Source organism: Dromiciops gliroides, chromosome 3 (assembly GCF_019393635.1).
Source record: "Dromiciops gliroides isolate mDroGli1 chromosome 3, mDroGli1.pri, whole genome shotgun sequence".
Lineage (NCBI taxonomy): Eukaryota > Metazoa > Chordata > Mammalia > Microbiotheria > Microbiotheriidae > Dromiciops > Dromiciops gliroides.
In genome coordinates this window covers 21036355-21061359 of record NC_057863.1, presented here as the reverse complement: position 1 = coordinate 21061359, position 25005 = coordinate 21036355, and the positions used below count along the sequence as shown (strand labels likewise).

General features: G+C 42.4%; 1 protein-coding gene across 3 annotated transcripts in view; it reads left to right on the top strand.

Moving 5' to 3' along the window:
* Window positions 1-25005, top strand: part of IFT80 (intraflagellar transport 80) — a 133472-nt gene that overhangs the window by 39067 nt on the left and 69400 nt on the right. For all 3 annotated transcript variants that reach the window (XM_043998068.1, XM_043998069.1, XM_043998070.1), the window contains 2 exons: window positions 1172-1282; window positions 5582-5650. In XM_043998068.1, the coding sequence (XP_043854003.1) occupies window positions 1172-1282; window positions 5582-5650 (180 nt within the window). The remainder of the gene's footprint in view (window positions 1-1171; window positions 1283-5581; window positions 5651-25005) is intronic.

The window sequence follows — 25005 nt, the reverse complement described above, 5'->3', positions numbered from 1 at the left end:
CATTTGTATGCTTTTTTTAAAAAAAAAAGTATTTTCTTATTTTCCAGTTACATGTAGAGATAGTTTTCAATATGTTTTTATAAGATTTTCTAGTTTCAAATTTTTCTCCCTCCCTCCTCTCCCTCTCCCCTCCCCAAAGACAGCAAGCAATCTGATATAGGTTATGTATGTATAATCACATTAAACATATTTCTGCATTAGTCATACTGTGAAAGAAGAATCAGAGCAAAAAGGAAAAACCTCAAAAAAGCAAAAAAATATAGAAATAGTATGGTTCAATCTGCATCTAGATTCCATACTTCTTTTTTTATGGACTTGGAGAGCATTTTCTATCATGAGTCCTTTGGAACTATCTTGGACCACTGTATTACTGAGAAGAGTCAAGTCTATCACAGTTGATCAACACACAATGTTGTTGATACTGTGTACAGTGTTCTCCCGGTTCTGCTCATCTCACTCAGCATCAGTTCATGTTAAGTCCTTCCAGGTTTCTCTGAAATCTGCCTGTTCATTGTTTCTTACAGCACAACAGTATTCTGTTACATTCATATACCACAACTTGTTCAGCCATTCCACACTTGATGGGCAACCCCTCAATTTCCAATTCCTTGCTACCACAAAAAGAGCAGCTACAAATATTTCTGTACATGTAGGTCCTTTTCCCTTTGGTCTCCTTGGGATACAGATCTAGTGGTGGTATTGCTGGGTCAAAGGGTATGCATAGTTTTATAGCCCTTTGGGCATAGTTCCAAATTATTGTATGCTTTTTAATATAAAGGAAAGCCGTAGTTTTTTCTACTTTGTATTTTTGGAAGACTCTACTGATATCATCACCATAGCTTTTGTTTTTGTTATTAATGTTATTATGCTGGTAGTTGTCCTAGTATTGAATGCCTTTATTTTTCAGGGAGATTACCTTCTGAATTACATTTTACCGAAACTAGTATAAAAATTAATTCAGTTTCCATAATCATATATCAGCTGATGGTGAGGGAATGTGACCCCAGGGAATTCTGCATGACATGGGAAGAAATTTGGAATTAAGTATTTGCTTACCATAATTCAGAATTGACTGTGTCTACTACATTATTATGTCCAATATAAGAATTCTATCACAAGAATACATTACTTTCATAAATAATGAATTTCTGAAATAAAATTTTTTGTTCAGGTAAATTTCACTTGATCTCGAAGTTAGGAAGAGTAGAAAAGAGTGTGGAAGCTCATTGTGGAGCTGTGCTATCAGGGAGATGGAACTATGAAGGAACAGCCTTGATAACAGGTAAGTTGGCTGACATACAAGGATATATTTTCAAAAATAAGGTTTTTTGTTTGTTTCTCCATTCAGTAATTTCTAGAAATTTGCCCCCCCTTCCATGACCCCTTCCTTTTAATGACAACCGCAGGCCCCAGAGTAATGATGTAAAGCCACGGTAGTCACGTTTGACCATCAATATACGGTTTGCTCTGCTAGCCCCCTGGCCTCCCTCCTGGGAGGAAGGGCACTAACTGTGTTTTGTCACCTGCTCTGAAGCCTCCATAGTGGTAGTAAAGTTGGATATGCTTTTGTGCCTGCTCATTTTACTTTGCACCAGTCCTTACACATTCTGCCACTTTCATGTACTGCCGTTTGTTCAGCCTTCTCCACCAGTCAGGAGCCTCTTCCTTATTCATTCTCGGATGCTGAAAAGAGCTCTGTTGTCCGTGGGTTCATCTTCAATGAGGAGGAAACCACATATACAGATAGATGACATGTCTAATAAATGGGATTGAAGATAAATATATACATGTAACTGAAGCCATGGGCAGTACTTTTTGCCAGGATGAGCCTGGATGGAGTACGCAGGCCAGAAAGTAGCTGCCTCCTGATCTATTTTTTATGTGAAAGAGCATCCATTTGTGATTTTTAAAAAAATCACCCATAAAAAACAATAGGAACAAAGGTATTTTTTTTTACCCCAACACAATTAAAAATGTGTCTTCTTGTACCTTACAGCCTATACCTGTACCTTATATAGGATGAAAAAAATATTAGTCGCATTTCCACTAAAATAGGTAAAAAACAAGGATTTTTTTGAACGTATGTTTTAGAGTGTTAAAATGAATTTTGAGTACAACAACATGGAAAAATCGAGGCATTAATTAAAGAAGTGAAGTTGGTCAAGTAAAAAATTAGTTAAGAGGATATAAGATATGCCACCAAAATATTTTGCTTTTTAAAATGCTAACGACAAAGACAAGGGTATCATATTTAAAAAGAAAACTATTATATTGTTTTATTTATAATTCAGTACCCTAATACTTTAACATAGGAACACAAGGAAAATGAAAAGAAAGAATCTTATTGTTAGCTACTGTAACCATTCACACAGTGAGGGGAAAAGAGCTTAAGCAATCTCATAACAAAAACCGTGATGTTATCTATTTGGAGAATGACTTTTCTAGACTCAGATTTGACCTATATCAAGAGAACTAGAAAACCAAACCAACACAAACAAAATAAGAGATCGAATGAATGGGCAGGTCTTCTTCCAAATAAGTTAATAGATTTAATGTAATAACAACAAAATGCCAATGGACTTCTTTATAGAACTAGTTAAAATCACCGAAATTTATGTAGAAAAACAAGTGGGCAAAAATATTAAAGTTTTGTTTTTTAGTTTTTCTTCTGAACTTAACAAGTACCAAATAAAATGAGCATTTCCACATACAGAGTAGAATAGAAAAAGCCTTGTTCATTAAACTGTAAATCTATTATGTGCTTTTGCTTTTCCTTCAAGTTTATAATAAAAGTTTATTATAAATGATATCTATATAGAGAGAAATTTTATGCAATCAGAGTTGTCCATTTTATTCTCAGTACCTTACCACATATTTGGTCATGAATTCTTGCCCCATCCATAGTTGCAAAAGGTATTTCCTTCCCTAGCTCCTTGAATTTCTCTACAGTATGACTTTTTATATCTAAATTAAATATCCATTTGGAGCACATCTTGCTACGTGGAGTGAGATATTGGTCAAAACCTAATTTTTGCCAGACTGGCTTCCAGTTTTCCTAGTTTTGTTTTTGTTCTGTTTTGGTCAAATAGTGATTCCTTAGCCCAGTAGTTGGCATCTCTAGGCTTATTGAACACTGTGTGACTGTGTCATCATTCCATTTTGTCCACAGAATAGCATGAAACAGTATCAGATACTTATTCAGGGAAAGGCTATCTCTGTTCTCCTGAGCCACTAGTTTAACTTTATTTCTTTTTTGATTGGGTTGCTTGTTTGGCATTACCTGTTTTTGAAGGCTTGCTTGCTCTTCCTTATCCCTGCTTCCTTTTCTAAATGGTCACTAACTTACCTCCTAATTAAGTGGTCTAGAGTTGGCCAGGAATCAGATTTCACACTTACCTGACCTAGAACTTGCAGATTTCATTCTTTCCCCCTTTTATCAAAAATTGGTTTATTTACTCTTCTCTAAGCCTTGTGTATTCTCCAGGATCCCCTAAAGGTCACAGCAGTGGCTCCCCTACTTACGATTGTCAGTTATTCCAGACAGACCTGGGGATGTAGTTCATCTAGGCCCAGGTGACGTGAACTTGTCCAAGTAGCTAATGCTCTAACTCTTTGCTTATCTTTCATATCAACTTCCCATTATGTATATTTGTTCTGTTGTTTCCATTGCAAAAATCCTTTTCTTTGGCAGAGAAGAGTAAAATACAAATAAGCAGCTGCCCAACTGAAAGGCACTGATGATACGAAATTGTATCGTATCTGTTGTTTGGTGATTTCAAAACATCGAGTCAGTGGAACAGATTGCAACCTTTGAGGCCATCTTCAAACAGGTCTCTTCTATGCACATGTTAAATTAGTCAACAGACAAGAGTCTGTGATAGCACTGTGTAGAGAATTTTGTTCAACAGTTGGTTGAATCTCACCATCAAGCAAAGTATGTGAAATGAGGCAGTGTACACTCACAAATGCCATGTGGGACCATGGGTAAGTGCTTCCCTTCATGGGGCCCAGGTTCCTCATCAGTGAAATGAAAGCATTGCCCTCTGTGACCATGGATGCCCATTGCAGCTCTGAATCTATGATCTGGTAGTGAACTCGCTATGGTGCTCAGATTGCAACATGGTATTGGTCTAGAAGTCCATTGAATTAGTTTGTTGGGGTATACATTTCATAGACAAATGCTAGAGACACAAACTTGTTGGGATCTGAGATGGTTAAGGAAGAGTGACTGTATTTAGGGAAGGATAACAGATGTATGGATGAGAAGAAATGGAGAAATTTTAGTGTTATACTGGTATCATCTGCATAGTTTAGACCTTTGGGAGCTGGGCAGGCCCTCTGTGGAGGCTGGTGGAAAAGCTTGAGATAGGCTACAATCAGTATTCATGGAGGGCAAGTGCAGCCCAATGAGATCACTAGTTTATTAAAGTTGTGAATGTGTAGTCTGAAGTTTCTAATTTTTTTTTTTTTGGTGAAACAGTTGGGGTTAAGTCACTTGCCCAGGGTCACACAGCTAGTAAGTGTCAAGTGTCTGAGGCTGGATTTGAACTCAGGTACTCCTGACTCCAGGGCCGGTGCTCTATCCACTGCACCACCTAGCTATTCTCTGAAGTTTCTAAAAGTGAAATTGCTTAAGCCCAGCCTTTTGCTAGCAAATAAGAAAAGAAAAGAATAATTTCTCCAGGTGTGGAGGTTCACATTTGCAATCTCTGTTACCCATGAGCCTGAAATGGGTTGTTTGAATTGGAGAGTGCAGAGGCACTGTAAGCTAAGCTGATCTAGAGTTGGTACCAAGTCTGGCACCAGTATGCTGTCTTTCCCCATACTGGGGGCCTTCAGGCTGCCTAAGGAGAAGCAGACCAGTCCAGGTTGGAAAAGTGAACTAGCTGAAAGCTTTTCTGCTTCAGGAGTGGGATTGGCACAAGTATGGCCCCTGTGCTTATGGTCCAGGAGAGGGAAGGGGACCTATTCTGAAAAAAAGAAAACAAAAAAGTCATCTCTGTGCAGTCAGTTAAGAAGATTACCTTAGGACTTGCTTTTTTCCTTATTTGTGCTTTAAAGTCTTTTTTTTTTTTTCTAATGTGTTCTGCTGATTTTTAAATTTTATTTTTTATTATTAGAAGCTAATTTGTGACTACAGCAAATGTTCTTTTAATGTGTATTTAGAGTGATTCTGAGATTTTTTAATGAATAAAAGTATAGTTATAAAATTTATAATAGAGATTTGACCTATGATTGCACGGATGAACCTTCAAAACAATAGTGCTTGGCACCTTCTCTACAAGTTAAAGTCTTAAGAGAGTTGCCTGGAGCACTGAGAAAGTAAGTGACTTGCTTGGGGTCACAAAGTGAAATAGGTTTTAGGTAAAATTATCATTTTAAATGTATTTTATAATTCTTTTTAAAGAAATTCTGATAAAAGTCATGGTTCCTGAATCTTTAAAAAAGAATGATTCATTTTGTGTTTTTTTTAGAATGATTCATTTTGGTAGCATCTTTAATTTGTGTGCATGTTTAAGACAACCACCATTTTCTTTTACAAATTTGAGGCTCCTGGTAACTGAACCATAATTTTTTGCAGTTGGTGAAGATGGACAAGTAAAAATTTGGTCTAAGACTGGGATGTTAAGATCTACTTTAGCTCAACAAGGTAAGTTTTACAACAAGCCAACCATTTTATTTTTTAAATTGTCCAGTAGAAAAGTTCTGTAAGAATCTCTTGGGGCAGCGAGTTGACGCAGTGGATAAAGCACTGGCCCTGGATTCAGGAGTACCTGAGTTCAAATCTGGCCTCAGACACTTGACACTTACTAGCTGTGTGACCCTTGGCAAGTCACTTAACCCCCATAGCCCTGCAAAAAAACCAAAAAACCCCAAACCAAAAAAACCAAAACTCTTCCAAAAGTTAGTCATCTCATACATTAAGAGTGTAGGTCAATCTGGTAAAGAAAGCCCCTTCATTCTCTTTTTCATTCCTTTTTAATGTACTCCTTAGTCTCCTGCCAGCTTCATTCATGGGCCTTGAGCATCTGTAATTTAATAGAAACTTGCAAGTCCTTTTTTTTTTTTTTTTTAGTGAGGCAACTGGGGTTAAGTGACTTGCCCAGTATCACACAGCTAGTAAGTGTTAAGTGTCTGAGGCTGGATTTGAACTCAGGTCCTCCTGACTCCAGGGTTGGTGCTCTATCCACTGCACCACCTAGCTGCCCTGCAAGTCCTTTTTTGAAGCCTTTTTGTGAAAAGAGTTGCAGCAGGTTTTGAAATTCAGTGGTTGAGAATAGTTAGGCATAGTAAGAATATTGTATTGGAGAGATGTCTGGAAGATTCAGTGTGTCTTCCTTCAAACAGTGTACGTGACCTTTCTCCCTTCTCAGTTTTTATGAACTTTTGATTTTTCACAGTGGTAAGGGGGCACAGGTGTGTTGATCCAAATAATGTGTAATAGCCAAAGCCATGTAGATTTGGTTCTTAATTCCATTTACCTGTGGAAGGAAACGTAATACAGAGATCATGCAAACAGCAAAAGAGACAATCACGAATTCAGAGAATTAGATTTGGAAGGCATTGTTTTATTTGCTTGTTTACTGTCCTTTGTTTGACTTACAAAATATGAACCAATTGTAATACTAAATTTAGTGCAGAGCAACTGATAGTTACTGAATGTGGTTTTGACACGGCTGGCCTATCGACCGATCAGAAATATGGGCTGTGTATGCCCCTATTGCACTCATCAGACTCCCAAAAGGTAAGGACCCCTTGGGACTCGACAGGTATTTCCCATTCGCCTTGAACTTAAGCCATGGGAGCCATGTGGAGCTTTGTGGAATGTTGGCAGGTGCCCAACTCCCACCCCTACAACGGTATCACTCCTGCTTTAAGGTCCGCCCCTTCCAGTCTAGAAAATCTCCTTTGGCCAGCTGTGCTCAGCTCCAGCGCTCCAGTGCTCATGGTTGTTATGGGGCTCACCCCCACCCCCCAGTGCTGGAAGCATCCATTCTCGGGACCTCTGGTCTCTCGGACGCGCTCAGAACGGAAAGCCAGGGAGGAGGCGTCCAGACGTGGAGACTGAGCAGCTCCAGGTTCAGGCTTGCCTGGGCCAGCTTGGGCTGCTCCTTATGGGCTCCCTTTGTAAATTGCCTTTCTTGGTTGGAGGGGGATAAAAAGATCCCCTCCCCACCCCCTTAAACTGCCCTCCGGTCTGGAGTGGATGGAGGGTGACCCCTCTCCAAGTGAAAGAGAGTGTTAGGAGAAAAAGGGCAAGGGAGCAGACGTTTCACTGCTGGCTCTTACAGACTGCGGCCAGTGTGGAGGAGGTGGTGCCTCCAGAGCCAATAGACACTGAATCATCGGGCACAGCCCCATGCCCAGGCAACCTCCTCTGAGGGTGCCCGGGGCATGCCCCAGCGGGCCTCGTCGGAAAGGGTTCTTCTGGCAGTGGCCAGGAGCTCCCTGATCCACAGTGCCCCTAGAGGAACAAACTTTGCACAATTGGGGGTTTTCTGTAAGGCGGAAGTGACCAGGAAGGCTTGGTGTTAAGCATCGTGCAGACTGAAGGTGCGTGTGTGCCCTTGGATCGTGTTGGGCTTTTCCAGCCCTTCCCACCCTGGCCATCTCCTCCCTCTGCAGCCTGCTCCGCCTCACTCCTGGGTGTTCTCAGCGTTCCTCACGCTCTGCCCCTCCCTGAATGATCTTCCTGCTTCTCTGCCTCCTGCTTCCTTTGCTCAAATCCCACCCACTGCAAGAGGGCCGAGATGGCCCTCCCGCTCATCTGGTACACATTTGCATGTACACAGTTGTTTGTATGTCATCTATCCCATTAGAATGCCAGCTCCTTAAGGCAGGGACTGTTTTTGCCTCTCTCCCTTTTTCCTGCGGCTTTGCACAGTGCCCTGAACATTGTTAACCTTTCCATATATGCTTGTAGACTGACTGACCTCGATTTGTGGGCAGTTAGTCTGGCTCACTTCTTTGCTTTCCTGTAGTACCTAGTAGTATATGTTCAAAAAACATTTGTTGCTTCATTATTCTATTGAAATGCTTTAGAAAAGTGATTTTCCAATTTTCTGCTTTGGTAAAACCATCACCCTTCAAATAAAATCACTCGTGGAAAAGCCGGGTAGCAAATAAAACCTTTGAGACTCAGACACTGTGGATGCTTGGACGATGCTATTGCCGGTCCCTGGGCCGACACGTCTTCTCCACCCCTGACACCTTTTTTCCAGTGTGTGATTCTTGTCCGTGATTTTCAGTGAATCCTACCTAGAAATTTTTAATGATTGTAAAAGTGCCACAGTCAGTCCCTGGAGCTCTTTTTTTGTGACTGGTTTTCTTGAAGGACAAGAACGTGCCAGCTGTTAAGGGCTAAAATTCTAGCTAGTCTGTCTAAAATATCTAATGAGTGGTCGCCAATAAATTATAAGCTTTAGCAAGAGTTAGACTTTTAAGCATTTATTAAGGGAGAATAAGAATTTGGTAAAGAGAGAGAAAGGCCTAGATTCCTATCTATTAAAGGGAGAGCACATTTCTAGCTCCCTTCTCCACCAGAGTCCCGAGGAAAGAGAGCGAGATCGAGCGCCAGTCTCTTCCTTCCTCCTCCCACTAGCCCGCGTCACTTCCTGACTCCTGGTCTTGCCCTCAAAGACCTTCGCTTCATGTGCAGAACTCTTCTACACTAAGTCTCCAGCAGGGGGCGTCATTCTGATCGTTATGCAGCGATGACTCAGTCCTGGCCCACCCTGCCATTCTGGAAAGGGGCCTCTTGTGGGCCTAGTTGCTGACTCACACTCTTGTGACCCAGGACCAGCATAGCTGGGCCCAGTCAGGGTCCTGTGATCGGGCTGTCTGCAGGCGGCGACTGGTGAATCTAGTCATGGAGTAATCCACTCAGGTGGGCTCCGGAGTACCCGCCAAATCTCATCTGTCACATTCCATCATCTTGACAGTTTCCCCGCTTTGTTTCTTCGAGGAACAGGGTGTTCCTTGATGAAACACACCCTATGCTAACAAACAGTGTGTAAATAACAATTTAGAGAAGGGAGAGAGAAAAGTTTTGTCCAGAGGGGCGGTCCCTCATAGATGGACGCTTTGACATTGGTCTTGCAGAGGGAGGGCCTCTGCAAGTATAGAATAATAGAAGGAGAAAACAAAATCAACAAACAAACTGTTCATATAAAGTCTCTGAGTTCTCTTGTCTTCTTGGGGTGGTAAGATGTTATCAGGAGGAAACGACTCTGGTCCGGAAAACTGGGCTCTGGGCTCTGATCTGGAAAGCTGGATTCTGGGCTCTGGTCTGGAAAGCTGGATTCTCTTCTTTAACTGTTTGAATTGTTGGATTCTTATTAAACCTTAGCATAGCATTGTCAATGATCAAATTAATACATTTAATTACATGAGGTAGTTATGCAATCTATAATACTTCTTACCCACATGTGTCTGGATCAAAGCCAAATTTAGTATGTGTCATGACACCTGAAAAATATTATGGAAATATTATCATACCATATCTCATGGTTTTGAGACAGCCAGTGATTGTGCTAGGCCACAGGTGAGAAAATATTAATCTTGACACTCCCATCCCCCGTGGGCTCCCCGTCTGGGCCTGGACTGCTCACTGCAGCCTCTAGCTCCTTCCCAGCCATGCAGCCCGTGCTGTGGCCAGCCTCCCCTTCTCCTCCCCGGGACTCCGCCCCTGCCACCTCCTGGGGCTTGCCTAGCATCAGGCCTCCCCGGCCTTCCTGCCATCCTTGCCACAGCGAGTTGCCTTCAGCCCCCATGAGACCATCAACTCCTCGAAGGCAGGGACTGTCTCGCCTTTGTCACCCATGTGTCTGGCTGCCTCCGTCCTGCTTTGCATGAGATCCCGTGTATGGCATTTGTCTCATCTCGTCTCCCCCAGGGCTTAATCAGTGGGAAGGGAAGTAGCCTCCTCTTGGTTATGTGGCCCATGTGGCACATCTCTGCTCCTCTGCATGGACTGAACGCTCGCATTGTGCACTCTCTCCCCACTGCAGACAGGGCTCAGATGTGCCATGTGTGATGTGCCCCAGGAGGTTTTTATGTATGATGGCAGAATCGCCCCTTAGAACATGAGAGACAGTGGGGCACAGATGGGGGTGCTCCCTACCCGGTAACCTTGGGCAGGGCCCTCTCTGGACCTGAGTTTTGACATTTGTAAAATGAGGGGGTCAGAATAGATGGCCGAGTGGGAGGGCCGTCAGATCCACTAGATCTGTGATCTAAGTAATTGGCTTCCAGACAGGATATTCATTCAGATTTTGCTTCCTCGAAGAAATGGGCCCAGAGACAACACCATGCAGTGATGCTGTTATTCTCTGAGGTCGGGCTGCTTCTGGAGAGAGAGTGAGCATCGGGGTGAGGCGGTGACCTCCTGACCACAGTGACCAGATGTCCTCGGCAGGGCAGCTTTCTTGATGTTTGTGTAGCCGCTGCAGGAAGGCTTCTCCTGTGATGAGGCAGTCTGTTTGGAGCAGAAGCTTCCCTGGGAGGAAAAATCAAACGCAGTTTCTTTAGTACATAATTGATGCTCGAGAGTTTCAATTTTGTTTTAAAAAGGTTCTTTTCCTAGTTAACTTTGCAGTCACAAAAGCAAAACAGTTTATTTCATCTGCCTTAGAGATTTCAGTTGACTCTCATACCCACATCTACCAGATTGCAAACTCTTTGAGTTCAAGGACCAGGGGTCATGTCCTTAACGGTTTTTTCTGAAATTTGTTGATAAGTGTCATGTAACAGATACTAATGAAGATCTCTATCAACACTGAATAGGACATTTTACACAAACAAGCAGTGGCCTTCTTACAGTTAAGGGAAAGTCCTGTGGATTCTGACAGAGCCTGTTGCTTCATGCATGTCACTGTAGTTTTTTACAAAACATACTCAAAATACTCTGGTTTTTTAGAAAATATGCTAGTTTCTTTCACCACATGTCTGAAATGCTACAATTAACAAGCAATTAAATTTAAACGTCACAGTGTTTTCAATTAGAGTTTGCCTCTTGGCTGAATTGAGAATTTGATTTTTTCCCTCCTTTTGGGCTGCCAGATAGTTGTGCTATTTTGTATACAATTGTGGCACCTACAGTTTGAAAATACAGTTTGGATCCTTTTTTGTTGTTCATTTGTGAGAAAATATCACCAGAAAACTTGTGGTCTACTAACCAGATAAGGTTGATTGGATCAGAAGGTTTAGTCTAAGGCAAAGTGGAAGAAATTATGGAGAGTAACACAGGAGTTTTAGGTTGGGTAAGTGTAAAGCAAGACTTCTGAGGGGTGGATCCTGTAGGCTTCAGTAAAGAGGAGGGAGGAGAGACCTTTTCCATAGGGGAGAAACTGTAAAATTGGGCAAAAAGAAATAACTTGACCAAAAATTGTTGCAAAACTTAAAAGTGAATAAATGAAGGACCTTTGTTATATTTAATCACATTATTTTTATAATCAATATATCAATATTATCAGTATAAATATATTTTCATAATGAATCAAGAGGTTAAGAATGAATTAGTGGGGGGGGGCAGCTAGGTGGCGCAGTGGATAGAGCACTGGCCCTGGATTCAGGCGTACCTGAGTTCAAATCCGGCCTCAGACACTTGACACTTACTAGCTGTGTGACCCTGGGCAAGTCACTTAACCCCAATTGCCTCACTTAAAAAAAAAAGAATGAATTAGTGACTTCATTTCTTAAAAATTGGAATTAGCTGTTGAAATAGCAAAAATTACACTGGTACTTTAGTTTTTTCTGAAGGTTGGTTATAACATGAAATCCCAGATTTCCTTTTGTATTATGGGGAGCTATATTTTTAATAATGTGTACTATAATTGAAGTCTTTTTTATAAGAATAGAAATTTGTGGAATACTACTGCACTATAAGAAATGATGAGCTGGTTGATTTTAGAAAAACATGGCAAGACTTGTATAAAATAATGAAAAGTGAAGTGAGCAGTAGCACAGAATGTTGCATATAATAACAGAAATATTGTTCTAAGAAAAACTTTAAATAATTAACTCATCTTGAGTATCATAAATACTCAAACCACCTACAAAGGACCGATGAAGGAGATGGTATCCACCTCCAGAGAAGGACTGATAAATAGAAGTTTGGTATGGTGTGTGTGTGTGTGTGTGTGTGTGTGTGTGTGTGTGTGTGTGTGTTAGCCTTCTCTGGAGTGAGATGGGGAGAGAGGGAAAAAATACATATGTACAACAGAGAAAAAAAGAAAACTTAGAAGGAAGCATTACAAAAGCTGGGTAGCTTTGAAAATAATGTATAGTATTTATTACATCATTTAAAAAAAGCAAACAGTCTGAAATGGAAATTCATGGTTTTATATTGAATCCTCTCTTTATGTTGTGCTGTGTACATGGAAATGGTTTCTTTTATTGTCTTTGTTTTTAAGTTGAAAATGAGTAATTAAAAAAGAATAGAAATTTGGCATTTTTCCATTAGATTTTTTTCTACCCACGTGGCTGATTGCTTTATAGGATTAGAATTATCTTACAGATAATTTTTCTGTTACTCTTGAGACTAAGAGGCCTTCTTAGAGAATAATCTAGACCCCTTAGTCAGCTATAGTTAGTGTTGTCTTACTGTATTTTATGATTTTATAAATTTTTCCCTTCAGGTTTAGGTTTTTCTGTACCCTGGAATAGAATAATTGCATAATCTTAAAAGATATTTTCTGGTTTTTTTTTTTTTTTGGAGGCAGTTGTGGTTAAGTGACTTGTCCAAGGTCATACAACTAGTAAAAGTGTCTGATTTTGGGGCAGCTAGGTGGCGCAGTGGATAGAGCACTGGCCCTGGAGTCAGGAGGACCTGAGTTCAAATCTGGCCTCAGACACTTAACACTTACTAGCTGTGTGACCCTGGGCAAGTCACTTAACCCCAATTGCCTCACTTAAAAAAAAAAAGTGTCTGATTTGAACTCAGGTCCTCCTGATTCCAGGGCTAGTACTCTATCCACTGTACCACCTGCTGTCCTACTTAAAGGATATTTTCACAGTTATGTTAATTTTTTTTAAATAAAAAGAGATGGCCTTTTTACATGTATTCTCTCTGTTAACATATTCACGAAGTAAATATGTTGTCTTCCAAGAATATTACAAATACATTTCTCCTTTTCCCCTTCTGAAGATCCTAAAAGTCTTATCTAATTCGTTGCTGAATCTTGCTGTTTCTACGTCCACTGCTTCCCTTTTTTCTGTTCTTACATCTACCTTGTCACCTCGTTCCTGGACAAGTGCAGTAGTCCCCCATGGAGTCTCCCCACCCCATCCATGCCCCACACAGCTGCTCAAAGGATTTTCCTAAAGCACAAACAAGTCTGGCCAGGTCCACCCAACTCAGTAAAGTCCAGGGGCTTCCTGTGACCTCTGGGGTCACATATAACAAGCCCTCCCAGCCTGGCCTATACATACTTTATGGTCCAGCCCGCTGGCCATGCGGTGGTTCCTCACAGCTCCTCCTCATCCCTTCTTTTCCTCAGAATCCTACTTCAGAGGCCATCCTGTACATGGGAGCCTTTCCTGATCCCCACCCAGCTGCTGGTGGCCTCCTCCCCATGGAGCTAGGAGGTATTTATTCTCCATCAAGTGATATGTACACATGTTGCTTCCCTCTGAGAAAGTTTAAGTCCCTGGAAGGCAGGAACTCTGATTCTTGTTTCTTTACCTTAGAGCCCTAAACATAAATGCCTGGCCCACACATGTGCGCACACAAGAGACACAACACACACACACACACACCACACACACACACACACACACGTGACAGCAGCCTAATAAGTGCGTAGAGTTGATTGATGACAAACATTTATCAAATGCTTTATCTCCAGTTTTGGAGAATAGCAAGATCTAGAAAAAGGCCTTGATTTTTCTGTTTCTGTTTTTTTTTTTTTAATTAATTAATTAATTTAGAATTTCTCCACCTTACATGTAAAAACAAGTTGTAACATCAATTTTTAAAACTTTGTGTTCCCAATTTTCTTCCTTCCTATCCCCCTCTTAAGAACTCAAGCAAAGGACATTGATTTTTCTGAAAGAACACGTGTTGATTTAAAAAAAATTGGTCAGTAGATTATGTCTTGGCAGGTATTACAACAAAAATGTGTGCATGGATAATGAAAATTAGGATTAGCTCTTTTTATGTTTATTGTCTTAATTCTTTAAAAATTGTAGTCTTTGTTTTTCTGTCAACTCCTTTTCTGAATATATTCCTCTCCCACCTGGTAAGGCTTCCATTGTAACAAATAATTTAAAAAATGTGTGTGGGGGAAATAAGACAGCAAAGCTAAGCAACCCATCCCCCCACTCTGATGGCCTAGGCGGTGTTTTACAGTCATAGGCTCCCGCTCTGTGCAGCTTCTAACACTGGAAATTCACTGAGAACACCACTTTCATCCACACCTTTTAAAACTTTGTAGCAGGTGCTGATGTGGCAAAGTTGCTCCAACTGTTGAGAGTTAAGCTCGCTACAAGGTAAATTCCTGGTTTGCTAGGTCTGATTGCTCCCTTTTAAGAAAAAATTCAAACCGAAACTAAAATACAGGTTAAAAAACTAAAATGATTTTGGAAAGGTTAGATTTCTAAAAGAATAGTTTTCTTTTTGGACCCTCATTTCTAGCTGGTGCCAGATCAGCTTGCATACAGACCAAATGGAAATAAAGGGAGTCTTCCTTTCTTTTTTTGTTTTTGTTTTTGTTTGTTTTGTTTTTCCTGCTAGTCAGAAGGGAATAGGGCAGAAATGGGAAGATGTCTTTGGACTTCATCCTCATCAGTAAAATTGGGAGGCTGATCGAGGTGGGCCCTTCCCAACTCTGGTCTGTGAATGTCTTTTATGTTAGAAATTTAAAAAATCAATAGAGAATTTCTATCAGATTTCAGTCATTTTTAGGAAGGTAATATGGAAAAGAAGTGTCCTTGGCACCTCTTAAGTCCGTCATGATTTTTTGTTAATCATCAGAATGACAAAAAACTTAGAAATGGAATCATTCATCACTATGTCATGGAAGAAATAGACACATATCTTTTTTTTTTTTTTTTTGGTCCAGAAACCCGTAGGACTTTTTTTTCTCTTTTCCTTACCTATGAAATTGAACAAAAGATCTATTTTAGAGGATCCCATTTTCTAGTTATATCACTGAAGAGAGTCACACCTAGCGTGTCCCCTTAATTCCATCAAATAATGCTCTAAATTGATAAAATCTATGTATTAATAACGCATACGGTTTGTTGCTAGTAGAGTCTGGATATGGAAATGTTGTTTGGTATGCATGTTTGGGGTATGTACCATTTAAAAAATAAAATGTTTTTTTTAATTAACCACATGTCTTGATTTGTCAGATGATGCTCCGTACACATTTGCAGATGTTTTCAAGCAGTTTTAAAAATAATCGACTGTGAGGGGGATGGTGGATAGGGAATTGGGCCAGTGATTTCATTGAGGGAGCTCCTCCATGAGGAAGTCCCCTCTATCGATGTAGGTTTGGTCTCTTCTTTGTAATGTACAGCCTGACAGAGTTACTTCAAGGTTAAGTGAGTTTTCAGTGGTCGCACGTTATACTCCAGAGACTAGGTTTGAGCCCGGGTCTTCCCTGCTTGGAGCCCAGCTCCGTATCCACTAGGTCTCACTGACTCATGACTGTGTGATTTTTTTTTAGTAATTGAATGAGGTTAGAAAGAGATGACATCATTAATTCTATGAACGATATAAATATGCTGAGAATCTTAAAAACTCTTCTTTTTGTTTTAAGGATTTGGAGTTCCCCTTAAAGTATATTATTCTTGTGTCATTGTTCAGTCATTATCCTCACAGCAAAGTGTAGCTGGGTCGTTTAAGGAGTGGATCGAACTATCTTGTGTCTCATGCACAGCCTCAGAGTCAGAAAGCAGACAGCAGGTATGCCCTCTGTGAATGATGAAGGGTCAGGAATGATATTTATTTATTTATTTATTTATTTATTTAGGCGGAGCAGTGAAGGCTATGTGACTCGCCCAATGTCACACAGCTAGTAAGTGTTTAAGTGTCTGAGGCCGGATTGAACTCACGTACTCCTGAATCCAGGGCCGGTGCTCTATCCACTGTGCCACCTAGCTGCCCCATGATTGTTATTTTTTAATGAGAAGGTATTATGCAGAGCATGCCTGTTGGACAGCATTGAAATTTGAGGAAATAATTCCTGCATTTCTTTTTATGGTGGTTTCCTGTTTTTCCACAGTATAGATCCTTGAAGAACAGTAGCAGACCAGACTTGGTGTAAAAAAAGGGCACATGGCACAGTGGATAGAGTACTCGTTTTGAAGTTGGGAAGACTCATCTTCCTAAATTCAAATCTGGCTAAGATATTTCCTTGCTGTGTGACCCTGGGCAAGTCACTTAGCCTTGTTTGCCTCAGTTTCTTCATCTGTAAAAATGAGTGGGAGAAGGAAGTGGCAAATCACTCCAGTATCCTTGCCAAGAAAATCCCAAATAGGGTCATGAGAGTCAGGCACAACTGAAATGAGTGAACAACAAAAAATTCAGCGTAGACCTCCTTAGACTTCAATCTTTAATCTGTTTTAGAGAATGATTTAGGAATTCTAGTCCTGTAGTACCAACAGTATGCTTAACATGTCCATCTGGATGTCCGATAATCTCAGACTCGACGTTTCCAAAACCAAACTTATTATATTCTTCTGCCCCCTCCCAAACCCCCAAACAGCCACCACCCTGCTATTGATAACATCACCATCCTTCCAGTCCCCCTGGATTTTTCTCATGTTGTCTTTGTATCCAGAGTGGCATTTAATAAATTCATGTAGATGTATTTGTTGTTGGATTTTCCGTCTCTGGAAATAGGGGGTGATTTCCATTTAATTTCCAAGACCCTCGGTACTTGTTCACCAGCCTCTGCTCGAGGTCAGGCTCTTATCACAGGAGCATTCGGAACTTGACCTCCCGCCTTCGGTCTCCTTCTTTCCCGGTTCATTCTCAGCTGCCAAATTGATATTTTTCACGTGAGGATCCAGCACAGCTCCCTGCACCCCCTCCCATCTCTAATGGCTCCCTGTTGCTTTCAAGGTAAAATACAGTCTTCCTCTTGACACTTAAAGCTCTCCACAGCACGGACTCATCTTTCAAGTCTTATTTCTATCACTCCTTTTGCGTCCTTTCTGTTTTCAGTTGCCCCACCAGGCATTCCGTGTGTGCAACAGTCCTTCTCCCACGTCTCTGTCTTGACCCTCCGTCTCCAAGAGTGGCTAGCTTCCCTCCGAGCACAGCTCAGGCACTGTCTTCTGCATGAAGTCTTCCCGATCCCTTTGTTATTCACTTTGCTCCCTCTTGGAATCGCATCTTATTGCTTTATGTATGCTTTGTATTTAAGTTGTATAAGTTGTATTGTTCCAGTAGCACGTAAGCCCCTTGAGAGTAGGGACTATCGTTCTCTCGGGGTTGTTGGGGCCTGCCACGAATGTGCACTGAGTAGGCTCTCAGAAATGTTTGCTTGATGGTTGTCTTGGTGGTGTGTGAGTGGTTCATTTGAGATTCTTTTTGTTTGAATCAGGCAAGATGTCTATCTAAATATTGTTTCTTAATTTAATCCATCAGGTATTTAAGTATCTTTAACATTCAAGGTACCATCCTGGCACTCGGAGGAACACAAAGAAATAAGAAATAGAGACATTTGCTCAGGAATTTATGGCAATAAATATGACAATAGGGAGACGTGTGCTAACCACTAGACCTAGAAAGCTGATGTTACAAGGTAAAAGGTGTATAGTAATATGGCAGTGACAGCGAATGCTCAGCAAGTGCCAAGGTGGGGGGGGGGTGAAGAGGCCAGATCTGGTTGGGGGCGGGGATGTTGGAAGGCTTCATGGAGCTAGAGCCTGAAAGATGGACAATTGGAAGAGGTGAAGAGAAAAGGGTGTGATGGTCCAGACAGCAGCAAGACAGAAGTGAGAGAGCAGAAGGTGGGGAGGCTGGCCAGAAAACCATTTGTCATAGAAATGAAGGTTCTCATGCAATAATTATGGAAGATCAGGCTATTTCTTTTTTTCCTCTGTTCCCCACCACTTAGTGGAGGTGCCTGACACATAGTAGACTTTTAATACAAATGTCTGATTGTTCGACAAGGTTGGAAAAGGAATGTTGGGGGCCACGTTGTAAAAAAGACCTTACCTGCTAGGTTATGGAGCTTGAAACGTATGTTCCAAACTCCTGTTCAGTAGCAAAGAGGAAAGTTACAGACACAAAGGAAATCAGTTTAGTAATATTGGTGAGGTGTCCACATGCGTGGGTGATTGGAGAATGGAAAATTTAGTCTGTTTTTAAAAAGTGGCATTAGAATTCACTCATTGGTTTTTAAGCACCTACTGTGTGCATATAGCACCGTGCTGAGTAAGATAGGAAGTTTAGGTAAGGGGTCCCCACCCTCAGGACCTTATTATCTAGTGGAAGATAAGACAGTTCCATAGATACTAATAACACAAAATATGGTTTTATGCTACATTTCATAGTTACAAAACTAACTTCTGTGAAGGCCTAAAGGGAAATTTCTTACCAATGGAGTGGTGAGAAAGAGTCAAGGAAAGCTTCCTAAAGATGTTGACATTTCAGTTGGGCTTTAAAGTCATCCAGATAGCATTTATTAAGTGCCTCCTGTGTTTGCTGCCCAACAACTACAGGAGAATGCCAGGAGCAGAACAAAGGTCTGCATGTAGTGTTCGTCAGTCTGATGCTGTCAGTCGTCTGGACTTGAAGATTACGGCAAAATGTGGTTGTCTGGAGAAGCTTGTTGGTATTGTACGCCCATTTCATGGTGGTGTGCTTGCAGTGGAGTGGAACGAGGCCGTGTGCTTGTTCCCACACTTTGGAGTACAGTGTTTCCATCAGTGTTGTCAGATGCCTTCAGTAAGGATGGAAATGGCATCTAGGCTTCCTAACACGCTGACATTAAATTATTTAACTTGAAAAGGCTCCAAGCCAAGACTAAAGTGGAGGGAGAATTGGTGCATGACTTCCTGTTTGTAGATTGTGCACTCAGTGTAGCCTGAGAGGCTGAGATGCAACAAAGTAAGTTGTGCTAATTTGTCCTAACAATGAACACCAAGAAAAACACGGGCCCTCCACCAGACAGCACCACACCATCAGAACCATATGTGGAAACATTGGCTACAGGAAATGGAGAAAGAGTGAATGCTGTGAATAAGGTCACTTCCCTTGACTGTGTGCTCTCCAGGGAGGTCCACAGAGAGGAATAGGATGATGCACGCACTGCCAGAGCTATTTTCAGCGTTTGGGAGGCTCCGGAAGAAAGTGTGGAGAGAAGAGGCCTTAGGCTGCCTCCCACTCTGAGGTCTCCAGAGCCTTGTGCTGACCTCATTGACATGCCTGGGAAACCTGGACCGTCTGCCAGCACCAGGCCAGGAAATGGAGTCACTTCCATTTGGATTGTCTTAGGAAGATTCTGAAGCTCAGCCGGCAGGATACGGCCCTGGTCCTCCATTGAGCTAAACTGCGGAGGGCGCGGCTTTGATGGGCCAGCTGTGTCTGAATGCCAAATGTGTGTTTGCCTAGAAGACTGTTTTACAGAGAACTCACACGGGGCAAGTGCTTCAATGGGAGTCAGAAGAAGTGATACAAGGACGTGCTCAAGGCCTCCCTGAAGAACTCTGGAGTCCCTTGTGAGACACTGGCACAGGACTGCGTAGCACGGTGTGCCCGCGTCAAAGAAGGTGCAGTGGCTCTGTGAGCTCTAGTGGCTCAAAAGAAACGTGAGATGTACAGAGAGGCATCTCTACTACAGATGTTCATAGGGACTATTTGGGCCCGACCTGTGGAAGAGTCTTTTAGGCTCTTTTGATCAGTTACAGGTGGACACACTGTCCCTTGCCTCTAACACAGTGATGTCATTTTGGTCCATTTTGAGTATAAAGGACAACCACCAACCAACCAGCCAACCAGCCATGTTCCAGACGCTGTGCCCAGTATTGAGGAGACAAAGGAAGGCAAAAAAGAGTGTCCCTGACCTCAGAGAGCTCAGGCTAGCAGGAGAGACAGCTTATACCTAGGTACAAGAGGGATATCCTGAGGATAAAGTGGAGACAGCAGTGGCAGGTGGCCTGGCACGGGCTTCTCTTAGAAGGTGGGGGCATTAGCTGAGACTTAAAGGCAGCCAGGAAAGCTGGGGAGGTGGCGATGAGAGGGAGAGAGTTTGAGGCATGGAGAGAGCAGGAAGCCAGCGGATCTCAGAGTGAAGGTGAATAGGGTGGGAAAGGGCTTTAAAAGTCAAACCAGATTTGATATTTGATCCAGGAGGTGATCGGGCACCACTGGAGTGTATGGAGTAAGGAGGTGCACAGTCAGAACCGCACTTTAGGAGAACCCTGTGGTGGCTGGATGGGTGGAGTGGGGAGAGACTAGAGGCAGGCAGACCCCCCACCATTGCCCGGCCCGAGGAGAGGAGGGGCATATTGGAGGTGAAATCTGTATCTGTCAAGATGGGGGAGGGCCCTGTGTGTTGAGAAAATTGCTTTGGTGGTTTAGTGGGTGATGTATTGGAATGGGGAGAGACTTGAAGCAGAGAGACCAAATAGGAGACTATTGTAATTGTCCAGGCGTGAGGTGATGAGGGCCTGAACGAAGGGGTGGATGGAAGAGAAGAAAAAAGGGAAGCAGGATCTAGCCACAAGGAGATGAACCGTGTCACAGGAGGAGAGGGCACCTATTTGAGAGAGAGTACAAAGGTGATAGGCCTTGGGGTGGTGAGAATGAGGAATTGAGGATGACCCCTAGGTTGTGAGAGACTGGGGGACTGGGAGCGTGGTAGTACCCTTGATAATAGGGAGGTTTGGAAGAGGGGGAAGTTGGTGAGTTCAGTTTTGCTCGTAGTGAACTTAAGGTGTGTACAGGACATACGTTTGAGATGGCTAACGTGCACCTGGGGATGTGAGACTGGAAGTCAGCAGAGAGAATCAGATTTGAGAATCATCCCTATAGCTGTGCTAATTGAGTCCATGGGAGCTGATGAAATCTCCCACTGAGGAAAAAGTGAAGCGGGCCCAGGACCGAGCCCTGTGAGACACCAAGGTTGGAGGATGAGACCGGGGTAAAGATCCAGCTAAGGATACTGAGGAGTGGTCAGCGAGGTAGGAGGAGATCAGGAGAGAGAGCTGTTCTGAAACCTACAAAGAAGGAGAGGTATAGAATGGATATCAGGGGTGGGTGGAGCAAGTGATGGTGTTTTTGAGGATGGGAAAGACATGGGCATGTTTTTAGGCAATAGTGATGGAGACACTGGACAGGGAAAGACTGAAGATAAGTGAGACAGTGGAGCATGATCGAGGGGGTGATCTCCTCGATCAGATGGGGTGGAATGGGATCGCTTTTGCATAGAGAAGGGTTTGCCATGGCCACCTCATCAAGTGAGACAGGGTGAAGGGGGAGATGATGGTGGAAGGCATATGAGTGATAGGAGTTAAAGAGAAGAGAAGGGGGAAAGGCCTCCGTTTTCAGTAAGATATGAGATCAAGTTCTCAGCCGAAAGGCTGGGGGGAGGGAGAGCCTTGCTACATTTGAGGAGGGATGAAAAGGCTTGGAAGAGCCCCTGTGGTGAGTGGGATGCTATGGTAAGCTTGGTGCCTATGCTGGGCTTGCCTCACAGTGGTGAGAGCCCAGAGATGAGAAATCTGGAGTGGACACAGTCAGGGCAGTCGTGTGTAGGAGGGAGGGCGGTGGATGGTGGGAGGGATCCAAAGATGCTGTTGGAGTATAGAGGGTGAGAGAGTGACAGTTGAGGCTGATGGCTAGGTTGGAGCCTGGATCACTCGGAGGATGGTGGCACCTGTGACAGGAATAGGGCAGTGAGGAAGAGAGGGAAGGTTGAGTGGAAAATAGAATGAATTCAATTAAGGACATGTCAAGTTGGAAATATCCAGTGGGTATTAGAGATATGGGAGTGGAGGGAGAGAGGTCAGGGCTTGACAAGTAGAGCTGAGAGTCATCCATGTAGAGAAGATACTGAACCCATGGGAACTGATGAGATCACCAAGTGAAATATTGTAGAGGAGAAGAGAGCCCAGGAGTTTTACAGGTGACATTGGAAGCAGCTTCAGATGGTATGAGCGTTGTTGATGCTTTGAAGGAAGGGGGTTCGGAGGTTTATCCAGGTCTGGCAAAGTGTAAAACGCATGCAGGGCAGTAATAGGGATATGGAAATGTGAGGTGGCTGCAAGTTGTGAAGGGTGTTGAATGTCAAGCCATTTGAACTTTGTTTGAGAGGCAGTAGGGAACCACCAAAAGGTTTTGAACAGAAAAGTGAAATGACCTGATCTGTTTCTTAGAAAGATTGTTCTGGCAGTGGTGAAGGGTGGATTTGAGCACGGGGGCAGGAGATGAGGTGGGAAGAGCTGTAGGGAGGCTCCTGCAATTGTTGAGGCTCATGTTAACAAGGGGGCAGAAAGGGGGGATCCACTGGCGAAATAATGTAAAAATGGAATTGACAGGAGAAGATCACGTAGCTTGAGCTGGTCTCATAATTCAGGGAGACTGGTATGGATTAGCATCCTCTTAAAAAAAGATTTAAAGTAAATGTTGATTGTTCTCTTTTGCTTTTCCATCACCCACATTTCTCCAGAGGGAGAAAAACAATTTGGCAGAATTGGCCTGCACATTGCAAAAAATCGGACATATGCCTTGTTGTATATGCATAGATTTGGGCATCATCTGCATAGAGGTGATGGTTTACCCCATGGGAGCTGACAAGATCATTGAGAGATGGCACAAAGAGGGAGGCCTAGGATTGAACATTCGGGAGAATTCAGGGAGGAAAGAGCGTGGCGGGGGGGGGGGGGGCCCACTGCCATCCAGGTCTCACAGGATCCAGCAATTAAGAGATCATTGGTGACCTTGACGAGGACAATTAGAATGAAGCCATTTTGAGAAATGAGTGGGAAGTTCCTCAAGTGGAGACCATTTTCCCCACCCTAGTACCAGGCCTGGGACTCTGTCCACTGAGTCTCAACTCCACTCATGCCCCATATACTTCCCATTCCCAGTATACTTGTTGGAAGGCTCAGGTGTTCAGTTTCTGTCTCTGGTCTGATTTCACCTCACATTACCCTCAGACAGCCAGGACAGGAGGGACCTTGGAAGCCTCTGCGGTGGAAAGGGTGTCCATTCCATGAATCCCTGCCAGTGATGGAGTCAGACGTCTGCATGGAACACAAAACACAAACCCTTTTAACCTAAGAAGGTGGTGTGCCACTCTAGAGAGGCACAACTCATGCGCTCTCTCTCGAGCCAGCTGAGAAGAGGGGAAACCCAGGAGCAGAGCGAGGCGGCTGGCAGCTTTGGAAAACCAGCCCTGGCGTTGGGGTCCCTTGGGCTGGAGGGATTCTTGCCTCGTGTTGCCGTTACCATCTGCACTGTGCTGTCCGCCAGAGTGCCCACCGCAAGCTTTGTCCCTGTTCATTGGGGCTGACACGTGTTTTCTTACTCATAGTTTTCTATGAGGAAAGTTGAACTTTGGCTTCAGGACTGACTATTGCCAGGGAGATGAGCATTTATGAAAAGCTGTATTGAAACCTTTCATGAAGAATGCAGCCCTTTTAAGAGCTAAGGAAAACATTCACGTGCTATTTTGCTCATAGGCAATTTCTCTAATGTGACCCAAGGCTGGTCACACCCTCTCTGTTCTAGAGTCCTACAAGAGCCTGAATTACCGCCAGGATGCTGGCTACCCTGCATTGATGAAGGGAGCTAGACATGGGTCTGGTCCCAATCCCTGTCCTTATGTATTTCACACATGGATTTCCAGTTTTCAGAGAAGGTGTTTCTCAGGTTCTGCTAAATATTCTTTCATCATGGGACCTTGATGTTATGAAAGCTGTTCCTCCCCTTATTTTAAAGGGGAGGAAATGAAGGTTTCCTTTGATGATTGACGGGCCTTGTAGTATGCAGGGTCAGTATTAGGAATGTATTAGAATTACGAGAGATGGAAAAGGCATAGGAGATTGGGCTGTAGACAGCATGGGTGTGCCAGAAAAGCTGCTATTTTTAATTGGATAAATCCATCTTTAAAAGAATAAAAGAACTGGCATTTTGGAAACTTTTTTAACTAAAGGAGAATTTAGGGAAAAAATTATGGTTACTTGGATTTCTGGTTCTTTGGATTCTGGATAATTAGTCAGTGAACATTTACTGAGCATGTATTGCTTAAAGACCCTAGAATAAATAGATATTTATTGTATTATTAATAGCAGTAGCATATAATAAAGGATATTGTTTTAAAGACTGAAAAGTACTTCATGGGATGTTTCATTGTATAACTTTAATAGTAAATAATTCATTTCAGGTCTCATAAACTGAAAAAAAATTGGGGGCTTTCTCTTTATAGTGTGGATGTGAAAAACACGGTATATTTGAGCTATGTACTTCCTTAAAACAACTGAAGTACATTTTTTGCCTCCACTCCTGTGGTTTAAAATGCCTTCAACAGGTTGAAAGAATTTAGATAATTTGTTTTACAGAGAGATAAGGGTCTGACATTTAACCCAACCCCAGGTGCATGTGGTTTCTTAAAAAATGTCAAAAAGGTCACATGATTTTAGTGTACAAAGTTAGAAAAACAAGATCTAGTTAAGTGCCTTAACTGAAATGGAACATAGCCCCCCAAATTCCTAATATACCCCCCCAAAATCAAGAAAAATTTAAATGATTTTTTAATAAATACCTACTGGTTTTCCTTCAAAATGACAGTATCTGATTACTATAAACAGTTAGTTTAGCAAGTTAATATGAAAATTTGATTATTTTTGCATTATATGACGTGAAATTGGGAATATGGTTGTTAAAAGAAAAATTTTAGGTCAATTTCTCATTTTAGAGAATCAAATTCCATTATGTTAGCTATTATTTTTGTAGTGTATGGTCATCTTTTTTATCTAAAAACATCTCACTCTCTTTTAAAGGACTCTTCAGTGTTGCCACCTAAGATGCAAATTTCATTGTTT